The sequence below is a fragment of the Peromyscus californicus genome, unplaced genomic scaffold, assembly GCF_007827085.1.
Source record: "Peromyscus californicus insignis strain IS unplaced genomic scaffold, ASM782708v3 Scaffold_7__1_contigs__length_154581171, whole genome shotgun sequence".
Taxonomy (NCBI): domain Eukaryota; kingdom Metazoa; phylum Chordata; class Mammalia; order Rodentia; family Cricetidae; genus Peromyscus; species Peromyscus californicus.
The window spans coordinates 147,122,381-147,135,581 of NW_026294595.1; the positions used below are offsets into that span (position 1 = coordinate 147,122,381).

At 45.7% G+C, this 13,201-nt stretch overlaps 1 protein-coding gene across 1 annotated transcript; it reads right to left on the reverse strand.

Moving 5' to 3' along the window:
- Window positions 1–4,501: 4,501 nt before the first annotated feature.
- Window positions 4,502–12,638, reverse strand: Cbln4 (cerebellin 4 precursor). The gene is made up of 3 exons (XM_052725019.1): window positions 10,843–12,638; window positions 7,787–7,903; window positions 4,502–5,887 (listed from the first exon to the last, which is right to left on the reverse strand). The coding sequence occupies exons 1-3, from the start codon at window positions 11,131–11,133 to the stop codon at window positions 5,690–5,692; spliced, it is 606 nt and encodes a 201-aa protein (XP_052580979.1). The 5' UTR covers window positions 11,134–12,638; the 3' UTR covers window positions 4,502–5,689.
- Between the last annotated feature and the right edge of the window lie 563 nt (window positions 12,639–13,201).

Consider the following 13,201-nt stretch of genomic DNA (forward strand, 5'->3'; position numbering starts at 1 on the left):
AAGATAAGGGGAAAAAAGAACGTAGAAATAGTTGCCCACGCCACACTAATTTCTCTGTATTTTCTGTCTGTTATTGATTATGCTTTGACAGCAAAGCTTAAATATGACAAAAACAGAGAAGCATTAGAGACAGATGGGCTGGAGAGAAAAAAAAACTATCCTCACACAGAGAGAGGCGCTGCCACTCCAGGACAGGAGCACTTTGTTTACAGAGGAAAGCAAGCTGCAGTCCTCCACCCCCCCACCCCCCACCCCCCACCCGACCCCCTGCTTCACAACAAACGCTGGTGTGGGGAAAAGGTTCCTCAAGGGCTTTCTTTCATTCCCAGATGTCACGTATTGTGGATGACTTACCTTTGTCTTCAGCCCAGTAGTCCAGCATCTTTCCTCCACTCATCGCCGACCTTCAATCCTTGCTTGCTGTGTTCCAGATGGTCCCCTGGCTCTCCTCCCTCACAGCATGAGGTGCCAGACTGATCCTCCTGGAAGCCTGGACCTGAGTGAGCACCACTGCTCACAGAGATCAAAGCAGTCACAACACGTTGAGTCACATGTAGACTCATATGCCTGTGTCACCGCAAAGAAAAAACCCTGAACCTGTGTGGATTTTGTTAGACTGAGGCTGCCTGATGTCCCATATACTCCCAATGTAGGCAGTCTCCCTTAAAACAGGACTTCTAAGACTTGGCGGTGCTTAAAACCCCTCACATGGGGCTGGAGAGGTAGAACAGAAGTTAAGGGCACTTCCTGCTCTTCTAGAGGATCCAGGTTCAATTCCCAGCACCGTCTGTAACTACAGTTCCAGGGGATCTGATGCCCTCTTCTGACCTCTGAATGAACTGCATGCACACTGTGCACAGACATACATGCAGACACCCACACACTTAAAATAAAATGAATAAATCTATGAAACCAAACCTCTCGACAAGGACAGAGACCCTTGTTAAAATGCAGATTGCAACTGGGTAGGTCTGGGTTGAGTGTTGGCCCCACCATCAGGGTTTCTAGCAAGCCCCAGAGGTTGTATGAGCTGTAGTAGGTAGAATATATTATGAGTAACTAGGCTGTAGAAATGACATTGGAAGTCCTTCCCCTGTGGCACCCAAGCCAACAGCAGCAGCTGAAAATGCAGGGAGCACCTGTTACAGGTGAGAAAGCACAAGCCCCTCCCAGATCTACCCCATCAAAGTCAACATCTGACCAAGGTCCCCAGATGATTCTTATATGTGTCAGCTTGAAAAGTTGATGAAAGAGTTTAGGATCAAGATCACAGGGCTGTTATTGCCTCTCAGAAAGGTAGTGGGTAGAAAGACTCTGTGTGTGTGTGTGTGTGTGTGTGTGTGTGTGCGTGCACACATGCATGCATGTGCGTATATGCATGCATGCACATAAGCAAATTTAAACTTGAAAGCCACACTAAAAGCTGACCTGTATTGGGAAGAGAATAAAATCCACCTAGCTAGATGCCAACTTATTCAATCCTCCCCTTGCCTCCTCTACTGAAGAGTCACTAGGGATCAGAATTGAGCCAAGACTTTGGGTGAGGACCAATGTGCCACAGATCTCTGTTCCCAACACTTCTGGTAGCCACTAGATCAACTGATATGTGGGCCTTGCTAAGCCCAATGGACACTGCAGCTAAAGAGACAGGTGGTTCATACAGTACAGGTGGGTCAGTGAAGCGTAGGGCCCTCGATGGGATGCAAGGCGGGACCACACCTACAGATCACTGTGGCTTCAAGTGACAAATCTAGAAAAGCAGGGAAAGAGGGATGTCACTCACGCCACAACCTGGGGATCTTGCAGCACACAATCCATTGTGAGGATAATTTCATCCATGTTAGCTGACAATGATTGTTTCAAAACCTAAAATGGGGGGTGGGAATATTGCTCAGTGGGTAGTGCATACCACACAAGCATGAGGACCAAACTAAAATGCCAGGTGTGGTGGCATGCATGTATAACCCCAGTGCGGGGAGGTGGAGCCAGGAAGTTCACTGGGACTCGATGGACAACTAGGCTAGCCTACTGGTAAGCCCCAGGTTCAGTGAGAGACTGTGTCTCAAAAATAAGGTCAAAGCGATTAAAGAAGACACCTGATGTTGACCTCTGACCTTCACAAACATGCACACACAGGTGTACACACATGATAAATATGCACACACAGGTGAGCACACATGATAAATATGCACACACAGGTGAGCACACATGACAAACATGCACACACAGGTGAACACATATGAGAAACATGCACACACAGGTGAGCACACATGATAAACATGCACACACACACACAATTTAAAGCAATAATTTGCTAGAAAAGTAGAGACTAGAGGCTAAATGAATACAAGAAAATATCACTAAAAATCAAAGGGAAGAGGAGAGCAAACTTAAGTAATAATAATAATAAATTTAATTTTTTAATGTAATTAGATCAGTGGAGTCTATCCTGGGCCATGGGCAGCTCCCCCAAAGCACCTGGAATCAGGAAGATTCCCTGCACAGCTGCTTAATCCTTCAGCTTAGTTTCCTTGAGTTTCTTTGAGGAGGAAATTGCTGGCTGCAGACAATGGTTTGCATTTGATCGGGAACAGGAGATAGGAACCCTCTAGGAGGAAATGGGGCTCATGCTGAGAGTGCTGAGGGGCCCATGCAAACACAGGGCTCTATTAGTGTGCATTTTTGTTCACATCAATTCCTAAAAACAATTTTTCAAGTTATAGAATAAGCAGAGAGCACCTGGCGCCATTTGTGGAAATGTTTGTGACAACACCACTTCTGTTCTTCAACCCAACTCTGCCTCCCCTCTTCCTTGTACCAGTCTTTATACCTCCCTCCTTCCCTCTTCCTAGTGAGGATCTTATACTCTCCACAGGTTTCCTTGTTATTCTGCCCATTTAAAGGCCTTAAATGATGGGGATCACAAGATTCAGTGGTCAGGCTAGAGATCCCAGCTCCCGCTGTGCCCCAAGCCTTTCCTGTGTCTTACTGCGTCCTCACAGCTGACTGCAGCCAACTACTTCTTTGCAAATAAAGTAATTCAAGCTCAGAGAGACAAGAGTGACAGGAATAGCAAATGGAGGTTACAGGACTACACCCTGTATCTACCCAAAGTCAGTGCTTTTTCTGACTAAGTCATCCCACCTCTGACTTTCGCTCTTTTATGCCATTTTTACATTCTGAACAATGAGTTTGTGATAGCTCTCCACCTCCTAGAACCTAGTTGAGATGAGCCTCAATGGCTCTCATCCTGGCCTGACCTCTACACTTGGGCTCCAGCATCACAGACCTCTACACCTGATAGCCGCGGTCTCACATCATCCCCCAATACACAATGGATTCTGCATCCTAAGAGGCACATGTTAGAACTTGGGAGTTAAAGCTCAGAGCTTCACCAATGTATTTTTATGTTCAGAAGAATCAAGAAAGATAAGGACAAGCCCTCAAAGATGGCTACAAGTCCATTTGTGAAACATGTTGATACACTGACCTATTTTAATAACAGCCTAACTTGCTCCATCCTGCCACAGGTGTCGACTGGTCACTTTGATACTCTTGACTCATGTTGCCAAAATAATGACTAACAGATCTATTCACTTATGATTCTCCTGCTGTGATGGCCAGTTGCAGACTCAGTATGCATAGATGGGGTGAAAGTATCTGCTAGGCAGAGTGGTGCATGGTTAGAGGGTTCCACTGGCCTGTGGATGAACACTGCCCTTGCTCTCTCTCTCTCTGTGTGCAATATGAGTTTGTTGTTTTGGGGTTTTTTTTTCAAAATTATAAAATCAGGGCTATTAACTGAAAACCAGCAGGGGACAACCTGCATCAGGGATTGTCACCAGTATCTGCAAAGAGCTCTCTCTAGGAAAAAGAGATGTCTTTTTGGAGCTGACTGAACATCCTAACTTGGAAATTAATCACAGACTCTGGAAGTTGTACCCGTGTGAGTCTCTTTGTAGCATGTTCCTCTGGTTCCAGCTACCAGAGGACCCTTGCCAGCAGCAGGGCCACAGACCTGGAGTGGAGCCACCACTACCCCCAGAGTCATAGAAATTTTGTCTCCCCCTTTGAGGAGGAGTACTGTGGGCTGAAGTCCTCTGGAGATAGCAGCCTTGATACTGGCCACCACTCACTCATCCCTGGATATTTCCTCGTGATATTTCAAGACATCTTTTTAACTTCATTTTCCTCACAAGTCCTTGTGAAGGGAGAGTTTCCTAAATTCATCAATTCCCTTTTGGCAAACTTGCAACTCCTAGATTTGGACAGATTAAATACAGTAAAGATTTCCTATATCAACTCAAAGAACATTACCTGAAAACTCAGGAAAGGTTTTTGTTTTTGTTTTTAACTTCAGGGAGAAACTAGAAGAAGAGAGGGAAGGGAAAAAGGAAGGAAGTTGGGGGGAGGACCCAGGAAGGGGGAAGATAGTGGAAAATGGACAAACTACATAGAAGACACATTCCCAGAACCGAAAGGAACCAACCAACCATCCCACTAACATGTAATAATCTTTATTCTGCAACAGAGACATAAATCATTTTATGAATTCATATGACCTATACAAAAAACGAAATAAGATATTGCACTAAATTTTGTTATGGAGTATCTGGATTTAATATTAGCTGAACAGATAAATATATATATATATACAAGTTAAGGAATTAAGGCAAAACCAGATGATATTTCAAACACAACAGGAGATTTGAAAAATAGATATAATTAAAAACAAGGGCATACCATCTCCAGTTAATAAAGTGGTCATGTTGAAGGGGAAAATAATGCCCTATGGTTTTAATAAAGTGGTTATTATCAATCACGTTAATTAAAGTTGAGCAATAAAGTGTAAGATTTTCTACCAAGGAGAGCTATTTTGCCAAGGTTTGGGGACTGAACACTTAGAATTGGGGTAAGTAACTTTGTATTTGTCAGATTATGATCTATTTTTCCTATTAGAAAATATAATTTGGAAAATATGACTCTTTCACATATATAATTAAAATACAACTATGGAGCATTCATTTTAGGGAGCAGGAGGGAGGTCATGTAGGTGAGCTCGGAGTTAAGGTACATTTTAGGGAGCAGGAGGGAGGTCATGTAGGTGAGCTCAGAGTTAAGGTACATTTTGAGGCAAGCCATTTGTTACCTTATAGGTAGAGAAAACACTATGCCAGTCACTAAAGTACAATCCCAGTTACCTTAAGAGAACAAAACGAACCAATTCCAAAGTAATTGTAATAAAAAGAAAACAAGTGTAATCGTTGTATCCACACAATATACGAGTCTTTGGCAGTCCCATAATCACCACTGAAGTCAGAACTTCCAAGTTTTCTAACTTTCAGACCTACTTGCTGGTCTTTCAAAAACAAAGAAATGAAAAACACAATGCAGTAACATCAGGAAACTAAGCAGACGAACCTTGAGACAGCTTCTGACTGTTAACTTGTAAGCAGATTTAGGGATTTCCAGCTTTGGAGTCCTGATTCACACGTGAGGAAACTGGCACACACATGAAAATAATCTGTGACACTTTGCATTTGTCCAGACAGGTCTAGAATTCTTAAAGAGAATCCATAGTCACTCACGAACAAAACAATAAGAGACATCAATCCAAGGGTGAAAAGTGGTCTTCTGAGAAGCCAGGGGTGGGTGCTCTCACTCATGGGCATCACGGAGAAGTTGAGTTCTATAGAGGGAACACCAGAAAACCAGAAAACGTGGAATACTGCCAGCCACCAAGCAAGTTACCTTTCTCTAGTTTTAGGTAAACCTTATCTTCTTTGTCCAGGTACAGTAGCACTCCATTAGTGGCGGCTTCTCGGGTCACATCTTTATCCCCAGCAAATGCAGATATGACCGGTTTTCCATTTAACATTAAGTTCACCTGGAAGGAGAAAGATGACCAGCTCCCTTTAAAATCAAAACATGTGCTAGGAAATGGTCAAACATTTGTTACTCAGGAAATAGTCTCCTTTCCCTTCAAACTGGACATACGTGGGGTCAGATTTAATGTATGTGTGTATTGTGTGTATATTTTGTGTGTGTGTGTGTGTGTGTGTGTGTGTGTGTGTGTGTGTGTGTGTGTGTGTTACTATGGAAATTTCCTTAAGTACCCACAAAAATAATGCCATCCAAACAGCCACCTAGTCATGTGAAAACTGGCTTTCCTTCAGCCTGTAAACAAAGCTAACTACTGTACTGACCTCACATACTCAGCATCAACTTTTTGGTAATAAAGAGGAGAGGGGGCTTCCCAATGTTGGGACCTGACAAAGTCAGACATAGCCAGATTCTGCCAGCATTTGAGTAGGTATCTCCTTTTCTGAAATTTGAGCGACAACAAAAGTCATTTGAAATGTCAGAGTTTCCAGGGAAGCAGATGTGTGCTGTGGGATGTTCTGTATGGCAAATATGTTAATAAATAAAACACTGATTGGCCAGTGGCCAGGCAGGAAGTATAGGCGGGACAAGGAGGGAGGAAAATTCTGGGAAGTGGAAGGCTGAGTGAGGGAGACACTGCCAGCTACCACCATGACAAGCAGCATGTGAAGGCGCTGGTAAGCCACGAGCCACGTGGCAAGGTATAGATTTATGTAAATGGATTAATTTAAGCTATAAGAACAGTTAGCAAGAAGCCTGCCACGGCCATACAGTTTGTAAGCAATATAAGTCTCTGTGTTTACTTGGTTGCGTCTGAGCAGCTGTGGGACTGGGGGGTGACAGAGATTTGTCCTGACTGTGGGCAAGGCAGGAAAACTCTAGCTATAGATGTGATCTTTACACACTCTCTTTTTCTAGGTTAAAATTAATATGGAAGAGATTCAATCTAAAGTTGGTCAACTGATCAAGTCACTGGGATATAAAAAAGTGACAGATGACCATGCTATCTATTAACCACAGAGACACAAAGTGTAATACAAATGCTAAACATTCAATATATCTTAGAATTCCATAGACACGTATCATTGTTTACTATTGATTTATTTTAATACTACAATAAATATCTCTGTATCTTCTCTAGTGTGTAAGACCAAGCTTGTCTGAACAAGCACAACACAAGACCCATCACTAACCACGCAACTGCAACTGGGAAGAAGTTCCTGGGACAGGAGGACCAAAACTAAACTGTAGCATGATGCGCTAGGTGCATCCTTTCTCAAAAGTATCAGCCATTCCCTGGTAGCTTGGTTTCAATGGATAATTGTATCTCATGGTTTTTAAATTTACTAAATCTGCTTTGTTCATTTAATGTCTATTTGTACATTTTTATAAGATTTATTTTCCTTGTAAGTTTGTATAACTTTTGTTCAGGCATGAGATAAAATCAAGATCGTCTGTAGAGATTTGTGTCATGAAGGTTTTGCCAAGCTGTGTTTTGTTATTGTTGTTGTTTCAATAGTTTATCTCATTTTTTTAAATGATAGCAAGCTTGTTTTGTTTATTTAACACCCATTCGTAAAGTTTTATAATTTTTCCTTACAAATTTGAATAACTTTTGTTTAGGAATGAGATAAAATCAAGATCTTCTGTAGATATTTGTGTCAAAGATTTTGCTGAGCTGTGTTTTATTTTGTTTTGTTTTATATCAGGTTATAATCAGAGTAATAACTTCAATTGCTTATTTTTCTATGTGCCTTTTGTCAATGCCCAAATGGATGTTATAAGGAAAAATGCAAATTCAATGTTTTGAAAATAAATGAAAAGGGTGGACAATTAATGCAAGCATATCTTTGAGTGAATACTTGAATGCAGGAGCAGAGAGCATGCAGGTCGAAGCACATACCTGGATTGTTTGGCTCTGGTAGACTTTAATTACATGAAAACTGAAGCTATAGATTCCTTTCCTCGGTGCCACAAAGACAGACTCCAATGTGAAAAAATTGCCCACATTAACCAAGATCTACAGATAAAAACAGTAAATAGTGGTAAATTATTATAGTTTTTGACCGAGTAAAACAAATTCCCTCTTCTTCCCCTCCTTCCTTCCTTCCCTTTCTTCCTCCCTCCCTCCCCTTTCCTTCTTTCCTTTATATCTTCATTCTCTCTCTCTTCTTCTCTCCTCCCTTTCTTTTTTTTTCAATAACTAACTTTAGAAACAATAGAGAATAAAATAGCTAATCCTATTTCTTTCCTCTTAAGTGACTTGGGAAACAGATGTGCATAATGGAAGGTTCTTCTACCTTTTAAATAGTACAGGCAAAAATAAAAATAAAACAACAGTGTTGTATTCATGCCTCAGTTTCCAGGCCGGATGTCTTTAGGGTCATCAAAGCAACATATGAAGGTTTGTATTAGCTTTACACAGGATCAGATGGAAGGCATCTGCCACAGTTATATCTCCACAGTCTATAAGCCTTCCCGATGTCCAGAAGTGACGTTATCCAGCCAGCCAATCGACATCCATGGGCTCTCTGCAGCAATCCCTGGACACCTCACAGAGGCGTACCTCCTCCACCATGGGGTGTAATCCATGACACCAACAGTTGCTACCACAGAGCTGGGAAAGCCAGGTTCATCCCCAAGCCTCTGCCAGGGCTCTCCTCAATCCACGGCCATTCATTTTGTTTATTTGCCATCTAAGCCTTAACATGATACATTGGTGATGAGTCAGCCCTGGCTGGATGCCAAGAGAAGGGCATGGATGCGGCAGACAGTAAACTAAGTGGCCTTTCTGTGTTTTTCAGTGTCTTGTTTGATCCTATCAGTCACCTAAAGTCCATTTGAAGTTTAAGGGTCAAAAGTGAAAAGTGAAGTTAAGCACTGTTTCTAAGAAAGCCGTAACACACCTTATATCCCACGATGTGTGGGCTGGTTATGACATTAACTCGGTATTTCAGTGAGTCCTCAGTTAAATTTCAGTGTCTCAGAGGTAAGTCCCTTTCTGAGAGAGCATAAGAGCCAGAACTAAACAAGAAGGCTTTCTTTCATGTCTCACCAAGGAATAAATCCATACAAGTCAGATGTGTCTCTAAAGATGTATTTTCCGTTTTTCAGAATCAGTCTGTTGATATCTTTTTTAAACGTCATCTTGTTGAAATTACTACACTCACACTTCCTGCATCATTTCCTCAGAGCACACTACTGCCTCTACACAGCACACCAGGATGTCAGAATACTTAGAATGTTTAGGTAAATGCACCAGGCTCAGCCCTGCTTGAAATACAAATATATGTGCAATTTGACTGAGATCTGAACCTATTCCCCATAAGCAGCAGCTCTCTGTTCTGACCTGAGATCAGACGGACTTCCTACAGTACCATCACCAACTGTGAAAGATTCCTAGACAAAATGTTGACAAAAACATCTTTTCCCAGCACATTCAAAATAATATAAGGTGCTTAGCCAAGACTTCCTGATTCAGATACAAGAGGCATCCTTCATTAACAAAATAGAGGTGCCTGATTAGTGTTGATTAGTAAACACGAAGCTGGATGTGGACTCCACAGGGTAATTGAAGCATCCAAGCACATCAAGATTTATAACTAAATGTGTCTTGTTGTCTCTAAGATGCATGACTCCCTGAACAAAAGAAAAATCCCTTTCCTCTTCTAATTGATGGGAAGGTCATTGAAAAGAATGCCCAAACAAAGACAGCACAGTGTCCACAGGGTTCCAACATCTAGATAATGCACTAAAACAGCAACCAGGGGTGGTGGTATGCTTTCTTTCTATCACTTTGTTAAATGCTGCACCAAAATCTCCAAAGGGACTACTTAATTCATTTTTTTAAATTTATAGTTATCCCATACTGACCCTCTAGGGAGACATTTCTGTCCCTGACCAGCTGGCAGGTGTATTACTTAGAATTAAGTAAGAAGCACAAATGTCACCCAAGTCTTTTCTGGCACATCCCACAGCCTCACTTAACCTGCCCACTGGGCTCTGCATACAGCTGTGAACTATGACTTTAGAATTAGACAGTCTCCAGGTACTGTTGGGGTTGGACACAAAATGCTGGAGTTGGGCTTCTGCCCTAGGAGGCTTTGCTAAACCGATAACCTGCGGTTGCTCATCACTCCAGTCCACGCAGCGCTGAGCCACTCTTCATCAGTTCAGCCCCATCCCCGCAACCTCAAATTCTGTGTCTCCTCAGCAACTTACAATGCCCTGCAGAAACCGAACCAAGCCTAGGAAAGGTAACCCAGCTCCCCAGCACTTACCTACCCAAGCTACAATTAGTCAATCCCCTTTCTTCCTGTGTGGACAACTTTTCTAAGTAGTAGCAAGAAGGGCTTTTGATCTACACCAGGCAGGGTGGTGCTGATCCAGCCACCCTGGACTCTGCATAGTGAACTCAGCTTCTAGCCCTGGAGGTGATATTTGGCCCCAGAACCCCACCCCCAATCCTCTGCTTCCACCTGGGAGGGTCCCTGCATCTTGTGGAGTCCTCGTTGGAGAGATGAGCTTCCACCAGGAAACACAATTCAAACGTTTACGGCTGTCTTCTAGGGCCCGTCACAACATCTCCAGGGCACCTGCTGCTAAGTCTGAGCCAGAGGGCCAAGTTCTCTACCAATAGATAGCAGCATCCAGGGACAGTGTTCCCTCAGCCCCTGATGACCTGTTGCTGCTAAACTTGTCTTCATCTCCAGGTGCCTGCCTCTGCGCTCCCAAACCACCCCACTGCACTGGCCTGGCCTCGGCCAGACACCAAGGAGGAATGGGGGCTGCGGTTGTTGGGGAAGGGCGGCAGCTCAAGTTTCAGACTGATATCTTCAGGGAGGTGGCTGCTTAAATGATCTCGCCACGTCCTTCCTAAGCATACTAGCTTAATCTGGGCAGGCAGTTCCCCTGAGACCACCCACGCACCGGGCACCTTGCATCCCTCGGGGGTCTGACCTGGTCAAAGTAAATGATGCGTGTCTTGTTGCTCATCTCGGATGGTTCATGGTTGGTGCTCCGAACCGCCGAAAAGGCCACCTTGGAGTTTGCTGCCCGGACCGATATCCCCAAAGGGGAAGAAGATGATCCCTTGGAGTCTGTGGCTGGGTTCGAGTCGCACACCACCAGACACTTGCCCTCCAGCACGATCGGTTCAGTGTCATTCTGTGCCCAGACAGGCAGCCCAGGCAGTGCGAGAACCAGCAGAACAGCCGGTACCACGGACAGCGCCCGGCGCGCGGAGCCCATGGTGAGCCGGGTGCGCAAGCCGCAGCTTGGCTCTTCTGCTCCGGGGCGGCGCCTGCTACCCCGGGATCCCGGAGCTCGGGAAGATGCCAGTGGTTAAATCGACAGCGCTGCAGGAGAGGCGGCGGCGGCAGCGGCGGCGGCGCACGCACTTCCACCAATTCTCTGGGTTGAAGTCTCCCTTCGAGCTGTCTGACTGGTTCTGTTACCTTTGTCCTTTAAGCAGCTCATGCAGAACTCCCTACTCTAATGTCCTCCGCCCCAAAATCAGTTTTGCCTGGGGCTCCTGCAGCCACACTTGTCCCTTGACATCTAAAAAGTCTCCAGACCCTCTCGATCACACCTCAAAGGAACAAAATAAATTCTCACCCCAAACCCAAGTACTCCCGGGTGAAGCACAGAGCTGAAGACAGGACTCAGCGAGGAAACGCCAGGGTGGCGGGTGCCAAGCGGTGTGGGTGTCGGTCCTGTCCGAGGGACTCTGGCTGGCGCAGGAACAAATTACAGAGGCAGGAGGTGTTTCCGGGGATGAGAAGAACACCAGGTTGTGTTCATGGACAGAATGCTAGCGACTCACACTTGGGCTTGGTCAAAAATTCCCCCAAAGCCCGGTGTCACTCCGACGCAGGTAGGCGGCTCAATCCAGGCCCCCACGCAGAAAGCACCAAATTTCGGAATCAGTTCTAAGGTGCAGGGCGCCTGCTGCCCTGGGTTCCTGTGTCCCTGCGTACAACTTTGTGTCTTGGCGCGCAGCGCAGGCTGGAGGGACAGCGCCGAGAGGGCACCCGAGCGCTATTTATAGGAGCGGGGCGTGCAGATGGCTTTGGCTCGCTCGCTCAGCCTGTGGATCCCGGAAAGCAGAAAAGGCGTCCGGTGACCCCAGCGGAGCAGCTCCTGTGTGACGTTGAACGCACCCGGGCTGAGCGGAGCACACCGCACGGCCGGCCGCCAAGATCCGCGGCCACTCAGCCCCCTGAAATCGCGTGGGGTGTGCGCAGAGGAGGATGCCCACCGGCCCGCGCCTGCCGGGGCTCCGTGGCTGCTCGCCACCTGCTCCACCTAGAGCTAAGGATGGGTTGCGGAGCCCCTCTTCCTGCCCAGCGTGGGACTCTCTGAGCCGAACGCTGCCGGTGCTGGTAGCACCGATGCAGAGATTTCTGGAAGGGCCGCGGCGGTTCTGCGGGGCTTGCTACCTGGACTCTAAAGGGGATCCACCAGCGTCCCCAGCTGCACCTGGTCCGGAGCTCGTCCCACGTAGCCCTCCAGCCTGGCGGGCTCAGGAAAGCCTTGGGGCAGCCCTGTGCCCTGAGAGATGGGGAGTGCGGAGGAGGCGCCTGATTTCCTTCTTCCTCACAGAAGGTTGAGCCTCGGAAGCCACAGGGGCGCGCCTTCCCACTCACACTGAGCATCCACCCCAAGCAAAGAAAAGTCTTAGTGAACAGGATCCCTTTAAATGTAACGATTAAAATAGAGCACCTGGGAGTACTTCACCTCTCCCCGCTTTGATGTGCCTCCCCCTGTGCACTCCCCTGCCATCTTGGCCTCTTAATGGCAACTTATTTTCCTCTTCCGCAGCCACCAACGGGAAGCTGGGAAGCGGGGCTTGGCATTGGAGTTGGCTGCAGGAACTTGGCCAAGATATACACCTTGATGACACACTTTCCTAACTAATGGCCCTGGTTTTCTGGTTCTGTATTTTCTGGGGTCAGGACACTTCCAAATTTCTTTTCGACTTTCAGCTGAAGGAGAGCAATCGCATCTACCTCTCTAATCAAAACAACATCCCCATGGAAGGCAGCAGTCACTGGGACCTCCTGATTAGTATATAATGGTTGCTTATTGTTTAGAGGCTGAGCCATATCCTTGGGACAAACTAAGCTCCCGGGATGGTCATGAGATTCTTGGAATGGCGTTCAAGCTCCTCCCCAGCAGAATCCAGTCCTACATCTTTAATCAAGTCTCCTCCTAAGGTTCTCCAAGGGAAATTGTGCCATAAGCCCACACTGAAATTCCAAATGTTAAGATACAAGATGCCCCTATGGTTGATCCTTAGCCCTGATTTCCTATAACG